General features: G+C 41.7%; 1 protein-coding gene across 2 annotated transcripts in view; it reads left to right on the top strand.

Moving 5' to 3' along the window:
* LOC106590493 (uncharacterized) overlaps positions 1 to 9,747 on the top strand; it is a 21,230-nt gene extending 11,483 nt beyond the window's left edge. For both annotated transcript variants that reach the window (XM_082966134.1, XM_082966137.1), the window contains exons 4-7: positions 4,961 to 5,044; positions 5,322 to 5,505; positions 5,604 to 5,704; positions 5,805 to 9,747. In XM_082966134.1, the coding sequence (XP_082822260.1) occupies positions 4,961 to 5,044; positions 5,322 to 5,505; positions 5,604 to 5,704; positions 5,805 to 5,808 (373 nt within the window). In that variant the 3' untranslated portion in view covers positions 5,809 to 9,747. The remainder of the gene's footprint in view (positions 1 to 4,960; positions 5,045 to 5,321; positions 5,506 to 5,603; positions 5,705 to 5,804) is intronic.
* Positions 9,748 to 10,134: the final 387 nt, after the last annotated feature.

Below are 10,134 nucleotides of genomic sequence, written 5' to 3'. Positions count from 1 at the left end.
CGTATGTATATATATATGTATACGTACGTATGTATATATATGTATACGTATACGTATGTATGTATATATATATATGTATACGTATATATATATATATGTATACGTGTATATACGTATATATACGTATATATGTGTATATATACATATGTATATTTATATGTATATATGTATATGTATATGTATGTATATATATATATATATATATATATATATATTACACTGCTCAAAAAAATAAAGAGAACACTAAAATAACACATCCTAGATCTGAATGAATGAAATAATCTTATTAAATACTTTTTTGTTTACATAGTTGAATGTGCTGACAACAAAATCACACAAAAATAATCAATGGAAATCCAATTTATCAACCCATGGCGGTCTGGATTTGGAGTCACACTCAAAATTAAAGTGGAAAACCACACTATAGGCTGATCCAACTTTGATGTAATGTCCTTAAAAGAAGTCAAAATGAGGCTCAGTAGTGTGTTGCCATCCACTTTCCTGTATGACTTCCCTACAATGCCTGGGCATGCTCCTGATGAGGTGGCGGATGGTCTCCTGAGGGATATCCTCCCAGATCTGGACTAAAGCATCCGCCAACTCCTGGACAGTCTGTGGTGCAACGTGGCGTTGGTGGATGGAGCGAGACATGATGTCCCAGATGTGCTCAATTGGATTCAGGTCTGGGGAACGGGCGGGCCAGTCCATAGCATCAATGCCTTCCTCTTGCAGGAACTGCTGACACTCCAGCCACATGAGGTCTAGCATTGTCTTGCATTAGGAGGAACCCAGGGCCAACCGCACCAGCATATGGTCTCACAAGGGGTCTGAGGATCTCATCTCGGTACCTAATGGCAGTCAGGCTACCTCTGGCGAGCACATGGAGGGCTGTGCGGCCCCCCAAAGAAATGCCACCCCACACCATGACTGACCCACCGCCAAACCGGTCATGCTGGAGGATGTTGCAGGCAGCAGAACGTTCTCCACAGCGTCTCCAGACTCTGTCACGTCTGTCACATGTGCTCAGTGTGAACCTGCTTTCATCTGTGACGAGCACAGAGCGCCAGTGGCGAATTTGCCAATCTTGGTGTTCTCTGGCAAATGCCAAACGTCCTGCACGGTGTTGGGCTGTAAGCACAACCCCCACCTGTGGACGTCGGGCCCTCATACCACCCTCATGGAGTCTGTTTCTGACCGTTTGAGCAGACGCATGCACATTTGTGGCCTGCTGGAGGTCATTTTGCAGGGCTCTGGCAGTGCTCCTCCTGCTCCTCCTTGCACAAAGGCGGAGGTAACGGTCCTGCTGCTGGGTTGTTGCCCTCCTACGGCCTCCTCCACATCTCCTGATGTACTGGCCTGTCTCCTGGTAGCGCCTCCATGCTCTGGACACTACACTGACAGACACAGCAAACCTTCTTGCCACAGCTCGCATTGATGTGCCATCCTGGATGAGCTGCACTACCTGAGCCACTTGTGTGGGTTGTAGACTCCGTCTCATGCTACCACTAGAGTGAAAGCACCGCCAGCATTCAAAAGTGACCAAAACATCAGCCAGGAAGCATAGGAACTGAGAAGTGGTCTGTGGTACCCACCTGCAGAACCACTCCTTTATTGGGGGTGTCTTGCTAATTGCCTATAATTTCCACCTGTTGTCTATTCCATTTGCACAACATCATGTGAAATTTATTGTCAATCAGTGTTGCTTCCTAAGTGGACAGTTTGATTTCACAGAAGTGTGATTGACTGTGTTGTTTAAGTGTTCCCTTTATTTTTTTGAGCAGAAAAAAAAAAATATATATATATATATATATGAGATCATGTGACACTTAGATTGCACACATGTGGACTTTATTTAACTAATTATGTGACTTCAGAAGGTAGTTGGTTGCACCAGATCTTATTTAGGGGCTTCATAGCAAACGGGGTGAATACATATGCACGCACCACTTTTCCGTTTTTTTATTTTTTTTATTCTTTTGAAACAAGTAATTTTTTCACTTCACCAATTTTGACAATTTTGTATGTCCATTACATGAAAAAAAAATCATTTTAAATTACAGGTTGAAATGCAACAAAATAGGAAAAACGCCAATGGGGGTGAATACTTTTGCAAGGCACTGTACATAGCTTGAGAGGATCTGCAGAGAACAATGGGAGAAACTCCCCAAAAACAGGTGTGCCAAGCTTGTAGCATCATACCCAACAAGACGTGATGCTGTAATCGCTGCAAAGGTACTTTAACAAAGTACTGAGTAAAGGATCTGAATACTTACATAAATGTGATATAAAAAAAATTGAGGGATAAATTGATGATAAAAAGATTGTGGGTGCTGTCTCAGACTTCAGTGCAGTTTTTGACATTGTCAATCATAGTCTGCTGCTGGCAAAATGTACGTGTTACACCCCCTGCTATATTGTAGATAGAGAGTTACCTGTCTAACAGAACACATAGGATGTTCTTTAATTGAATCCTCTTCAACATAATCCAGCTAGAATCAGGAATTCCCCAAGGCAGCTGTCTAGGCCTATTACTTTTTTTTCAATCTTTACTAAGGACATGCCACTGGCTTTGAGGAAAGCCAGAGTGTCTATGATGATGACTCAACACTATACATGTCAGCTACTACAGCGACTGAAATGACTGCAACACTTAACAAAGAGTTGCAATTAGTTTCAGAGTGGGTGGTAAGGAATAAGTTAGTCCTAAATATTTCTAAAACTAAAAGCATTGTATTTGGGACAAATCATTCACTAAACCCTAAACCTCAACTAAATCTTGTAATAAATAATGTGGAAATTGAGCAAGTTGGTGACTAAACTGCTTGGAGTTACCCTGTAAACGGTCAAAACATATTGATACAACAGTAGCTAAGATTCCATGTCTAACTCCGTGTTGTTGTTTGTGTCGCACTGCTTTGCTTCATCTTGGCCAGGTCGCAGTTGTAAATGAGAACTTGTTCTCAACTGGCCTACCTGGTAAAATGAAGGTGTAATAAATGGGGAGAAGTATGTCAATGATAAAGGTGCTGCTCTACCTTCTTGACAGCACTGTCAACAATGCAGGTCCTAGATGCCTTAGTTTTGTCGCACCTGGACTACTGTTCAGTCATGTGGTCAGGTGCCACAAAGGACTTAAGAAAATTGCAATTGGTTCTGAACAGGGCAGTACGGCTGGCACTTGGATGTACACTGAGAGCTAATATTAATAATATGCATGTCAATCTCTCCTGGCTCAAAGTGGAGGAGAGATTGACTTCATCACTGCTTGTATTTACAAGAGGTATTGACATGTTGAATACCTGAGCTGTCTGTTTGAACTACTGGCACACAGCTCGGACACCAGTGCATACCCCACAAGACATGTCACAAGAGGTCTCTTCACAGTCCCCAGAACAGACTATGGGAGGCGCACAGTACTACATAGAGCCATGACTATGTGGAACTCTATTCCACATCAGGTAACTGATGCAAGCAGTAAGATTTTTTATTTTATTTTTTTACTTATGGAAGAGCGGGGACTGTGAAGCAACACAAACATAGACGCATGCATACACACACACACACACGATAGCATATGCACTATACACACACGTACACCTGGATTTTGTATTGTATATATGTGGTAGTGGTGGAGTAGGGGCCCGAGGGCACACAGTCTGTGAATGTATTGTAATGTTTTTAAAATTGTATAAACTGCCTTAATTCTGCTGGACCCCAGGAAGAATAGCTGCTGCCTTGGCAGGTACTAATAGGGATCCTTAATAAATACAAATACAAAACTTTGCAAAGCTGTTGAAGAGAAGTGGGACAACATTCCACAGGCTACAATAATCAGTCAGATCAACTCTACGCTAAGGAGATGTGTCAGAGGTGCATGAGGCAAATGGGGGTCACACCAGAGACTGACTGGTTTTCTGATCTACGCTCCTATTTCTGATCTACGCCCCTGTTATCTTTGACCAACAGACACATATCTGTATTCCCACTCGTGACATCCATAGAATAGGGCCTATTGAATGTATTTCAATTGACTGATTTCCTTATATGAACGGTAACTCAGTAAAATCCTTGAAATTGTTGCATGTTGCGTTTATATTTTTGTTCAGTATAGAATCAAGTGTAGGTACCATGATTGTGTTAGAAAAGAAATGGTATATCCACGATATTGACCACGAAGATCGCTATACTCCCATTGATTATAAAGCGCTGACAGATAGCGGACGGGGTGGCCTTTTCATTTTCAATGAAGCCTAGGTGGGGGCGAAATTCAAACCCAGGTGGAGTGGTCAGCGGTGAGCACCAGTGGAAGCCACTCAGCCTAGGTGGAAAGCTGTGTTCACAGTAGAAAACGTAATCTGTTTGGTGATACGTCAAAACTTCCATCCAACAGCAGGACCAGCTAACTTGCCCGCTGGTTAGCTAGCAGGCTAACACTATCAGTTCACAGAGTCATGTTTAACAATACAAATCATTTTGTTTTTGAGTAATATTTTCTGTTGCATGTAAATACAGTTTAATGAATGCTTATAGTGCTTATACCGATTCACTTTTCGCACGTTACTAATGTTTATTGATTTCGTTCCTATGGTCACCGGTGGCTGTCGCCCTTGTATGTGAAGGCACCAGCCGCTTTGACTAGAGGGACAAGTGGGGTACTCTGTGCCGGTAGGGTACTCGCCGATATTCTGGTGGGTGTCTGAAAAGCGCTTAATGGGGATCCTGATTTCTGTAACATTGCCTGCAGTACCCCGGTCGGCCTTGAACTTGAAATCCTCGTTGAGAGGGGGCCGTCGTTCGCCCGCGCTCAGAGTTCAAATAAAGTGTACGAATTAAGTAAACGGGCAGTAACAGAGACTTGTCATATCAGGGAAAGTGTCTACTGTGACTACAAGAGGTCAAAGAGTGATCAGATTAGGTATACAAGATTAGTAACCTAAAACAATCTCTCTCTCGTTCCTAGGAGCCAGTCTCTGGAGACAAACTCCTCAGTGTGTAGCACAGATGAAGGTGAGATGGATCAAGGATCTGGTGTTAAACATCAAAGGTATGGTCATAATAATTCCCCCCCTTGGACTTTTTCACATTTTCTTGTGTTACAACTTGGCACTAAAATTGATTTAATATGGATTTTTTTTGTCACTGATATACACAATATTTATAAACAAAATAATTTAAAAAAATACTGAAGTACATTGGTGACATAAGTATTCACCCCTTTTGGTTATCAAGCTTGAATTAGTTTAGGAATAAAAAAATGTAATGTTTGTGTGGACAATAATGTTTTGCTGTTCTATTGTATTCTATCACGTGAAATGTACCAGACAGAAGTGTGACATATGTGTGGGACGCATTCACAAAGCTGTGAAGTTCTGCAAGGTTTGTAAGGCTGCGTACTGTGAGGACCATGGTAGAGACCACTACAAGGCCCCAGGACTAAAGAAACACACGCTAGTGGATGCCACTGATGAGCACGGCCATGTTGAAATAGAAAGGAGTTTGACTCAGGTAGAGTCAGTTATATTCTTAGTTGTATTCTAGTTGATTTAGGATTATAAAATAACTATCAATTTAGTAACAGATATGACTTACTCTGTTTTCCTCAGATTGGAATACGGAAAAAAAACCTTAGGCCTTCTCTGGATCGTCATACTTCTACTTCTGGGTCTGGGAGGACTTTGGTATCAAATGAGTCCCACAGTAGAGGGTGTGTGGAGTCACAACTGCATTTCCAATGTTTTGTTCTGCAGAGTATGATTCCATATATTCTATAACATTTACTCATTACATGTCCTGTGTCTCTGCAGGTAAGGGGAGACTTGACATGAGGATTGTTCTGCTGGGTAAGACTGGGTCAGGGAAGAGTTCAACAGGAAACACCATCCTGGGGAGAGAGGTGTTTCGAGCAGAGGCTTCTCCGGTGTCTGTGACCACACAGTGTGAGAAACAAAATGTTTTTATTGGTCAGAATAGAATAATTGTGATTGACATTCCAGGTATCTTGGGCACATTGTTGCAACCTGATGAAGTTATGGTTAAAACTGCTGAATGCATTAACACCACACCTCATGCCTTCCTATTGGTGATCAGGCTGGGGGAATTCACAGATGAGGACAGAAAGTCAGTACAATGGATCCAGGAACATTTTGGAGAGGAGGCTTTAAAGTACACAATAGTTCTGTTTACTGGGGTAGACCAGCTGGAGGGGAAACCAGTAGAGACGTTTATAAACGGCAGCAGCCATCTACTACAAGTCGTTAACAGTTGTGGGGACAGATACCATGTCTTTAACAACAAGGACAAGAATGACAACACTCAGGTCACAGAACTGCTAGAGAAGATAGAAGAATTACTGAATGAGTATAGGGGTTATCATCATGAGGCAGAATTGCTGACACATTAAAGGGTTAGGGGAGAGGAGATGAGGAAGAGGGAGAGGGCTCAGATACTACAAGAGGAGGGAATAAAGATGGAGGCAGCAGAAAGGGAGATTAGAGAGGAGGAGGAGAAGAAGAGGGAGGCAGCAGAAAGAGAGATTAGAGAGGAGGAGAAGAGGAGAAAGGAGCTAAATGATCTGGCATTGAAGGCTGTTGAAAAATTGGCTGAGAAAATGTCAGATTCAGACATGACGTTTAAACTGACAATCATTGTTGCAACAATCATCATTCTTATCATAAATTGGTGCTATAAGTCTAAGGTAGATAGAATGCAGGAAAAATATATGATATCAATACAGAAGAAAGAGGAACTGGAGAAGGAAATTAGACGTTTTAAAGAGGGAAAAGGAAAAGGAAATCAGATTGTTGAAAGAAGACCTAAATAGAAAGGTAACGAAAGAAGAAGAACAAAGAAAAATAAAGAATGAGTCCAACAGTGGTTTCTTTTCAAGTTTATTTAATTTAAAAAAGTAAATTTAAAGGAAACAATGATCAGATCACCAACAACAATATGACAATAAAGAGCAAAACAGAACAGAAAAAAAACAAACGACACGGAACATAAAACCAAAGGCAGTACAAAAATAAAATACAAAAATGTACAATAAATAGTTAAGATAATAGCAGTCAGTAGAGGGCTGTGCCCTGTCTCTGTGACAGTAGTAGTCACAACAATAGTCACAGGGTCGCAGCAGTCACTAGAGGGCTGTGCCCTGTCTCTGTGACAGTAGTAGTCACAACAATAGTCACAGGGTCGCAGCAGTCACTAGAGGGCTGTGCCCTGTCTCTGTGACAGTAGTAGTCACAACAATAGTCACAGGGTCGCAGCAGTCACAATTGTCAAAAATGTACACATTTGTCAAGAATTGCACCTGACATGTAGGTTATGTCCCTCATCTCCGTCATGGACTTAATGGTCTATACTCTCTGCAGAGACATTTACATTTTACATTTTTAGTCATTTAGCAGACGCTCTTATCCAGAGCGACTTACAGTAGTGAATGCATACATTTCATAAACATTTTTTTTTTTCTGTGCTGGCCCCCCGTGGGAATCGAACCCACAACCCTGGTGTTGCAAACACCATGCTCTACCAACTGAGCTACAGGGAAGGCCCTGTAGATACACTGCACACTGTAGATACAGTGTGCAGTGTTGTCGTTTTTCGGCACAAAAGGGCCAGGACCTTGTAATACACTCGAGCATTTGAAAAACGTTTACTTCCTGAAAAGTGAGACACGGTGTATCGTTCGTTATGGAGCCGTGAGGGCAGTGTTGTCCCTTGGTTCCTTGATCTGATCTACAGTATAGGCTATGCATCGAAGTAGCATAATCTGCATTGATCACCAAATATAATCTCAGCGACTGTTCACACAAGAAACCAAACATTGTAGCCTTGTTAGAATCCCCTCCAAAATGTATTTAGTTGAGAAGTAAGGGACAGATGGCATTTTACTGGGGGAGGGGTGGTCCAAAATAGGAGAGGGTTGTCAAACTTTTTTTTTCTCTCTGGGGTTTTATTGGGCACAGGGGAGGGTAATGCATTCCCCCTGGTTTAGTTTCACTATTTGCAGGTTTTACTATAACATTTCTTCCATCCTAGAAACATTTCCTTAGCTGCTTGCAGAATTCTCCCCTATATCAAGGTATTTTGGTACTTTCCTGCACTACGCTTTTCCATGTGCTAACCTTTATTATAAACTGGGTGGTTCGAGCCCTGAATGCTTATTGGCTGACAGCCGTGGTATATCAGACTCTATAACACAGGAATGACGAAACATTTCTATTTACTGCTCTAAATACGTTGGTAACCAGTTTATAATAGCAATAAGGGAGCTCTGGGGTTTGTGGTATAGACCAATATACTACGGCTAAGGGCTGTCTCCATTGGATAAGAACAGCCCTTAGCCATGGTATATTGGCCATATACCACACCCCCTCGCACCTTATTGCGTAACTATACCACAGGTCAATATAGTCTACCAGTCTAACGGTATATCCTGCACTCTATCCACCATTCATAGTGACAATAGTGGTAGGTGGATCGTTTGTCCAGATCTGTAATAGGCTAACTAGCCATCATACCACACGTAAAAGCATCAAAGCTGCATCAATTGTAATATGAGTCCACAAGAACAAATAGGAATAGCTGATAGGCAGCAGAGAAGCCAGGTGCATCATTGCGCACGAAAGAGCAGTGAAGACATGAGACGGCTCAAAAATCTCCCCTATTGATCTTGTTTTGGGACAATACAATTACCTACCTAGACTAGCCTACAAAACAACAATGCAATGAATAATTGCATTATTGTTTTCAAGTGAGTACAAAATTCTACTCTAGGCTGCGTGAAAATGTCATTTGAATAACGGCGGAAAAACAAAAGTGACGTGCCAATACCAGAGTGAGCACATTCGCTATACTGTACCTATGCATACATTTTTAGTGACAAAACCATCAGTAGGCCTGGAGTTGAAAACGCGATGGAAACCCATTAAGCTTGTATTTTTTTATTCGGTACATGGGAATTTAACCTCAATTTGTTTTTATGTGCACAACATATTTATCTCTGTAATGCTTCTATCTATGTAAATGTATGTATTTATGGAAATAGGGAACACAATGGAAGTAAGTACGTTTCCTTTCATTATGTGTTGACGAATTGATAAAATATTTACTGCCATTGTAGTAAGGTTGGCAATACGAGAGGTCTTCAGGCTTGCCTTTTTTTGTTTGTTATTTTCCTTGAAAGAACAACTTGTGGGTTTTGAGTGCTTCTCCCCTATTTGGAAAGTTGGTCTGCCTGTTCTTCAGTCAGAGATAGATATTCTGAGAGCAGGTTCATGTCTCCTTCCTCTGTACATTTGTTTTATCTTTTAATTTAACTAGGCAAGTCAGTTAAGAACAAATTCTTATTTAAAATGACGGCCTACCTCGGCCAAATCCGGATGACGCTGGGCCAATTGTTCGCTGCCCTATGGGACTGCCAATCGCGGCCGGATGTGATGCAGCCTGGATTTGAACCAGGGACTGCAGTGACGCATCTTGCACTGAGATGCAGCGCCTACATTTTTTTATAAATCCAGTCTTTAGAGAATGTGGCTATGTATATATTTATGTTGCCGTTTAATGTATTTTAAGGCTATTTCACAGTGGCGACCTGTCATTCAGAGCCCCTCCTGTTAAACCCTAACTGTTTAGCAAAAATATATTTGTTTTGTTTGTTGCCTGTTTTGCATGTTATTTTGGCATGAATATGTGTCACATATCAGTTTGCAAACAATGTAAAAATAAATAAATTAGTTACAAACATGGTCTCTTTTTTGCTTTCTTGAGTAAGGCAGCTCCAAAATGCAGGTGTTTCAGCCTAGATCAGTGCTTTCTTGAGTAAGGCAGCTCCAAAATGCAGGTGTTTCGGCCTAGATCAGTGCTTTCTAGAGTAAGGCAGCTCCAAAATGTGGGTGTTTCAGCCTAGATCAGTGCTTTCTTGAGTAAGGCAACTCCAAAATGCAGGTGTTTCAGCCTAGCTCAGTGCTTTCTTGAGTAAGGCAGCTCCAAAATGCAGGTGTTTTGTGGTGGTGGGGCAGCCAGCGGAAAATACGGAGAGTAGGGGTTGGTGATGTTCTCTAGTTGCACCGTGATTGGCTCAGTGTTGTCACTCATGGGGACACTATGTCACCACAAAATTTACGGGGAGATCTC

The sequence above is a fragment of the Salmo salar genome, chromosome 02 (genome assembly GCF_965601325.2).
Source record: "Salmo salar chromosome 02, fSalSal1, whole genome shotgun sequence".
NCBI lineage: Eukaryota > Metazoa > Chordata > Actinopteri > Salmoniformes > Salmonidae > Salmo > Salmo salar.
The sequence above is the reverse complement of the archived record's forward strand: the minus strand, read 5'-3'. Positions and strand labels throughout refer to the sequence as shown.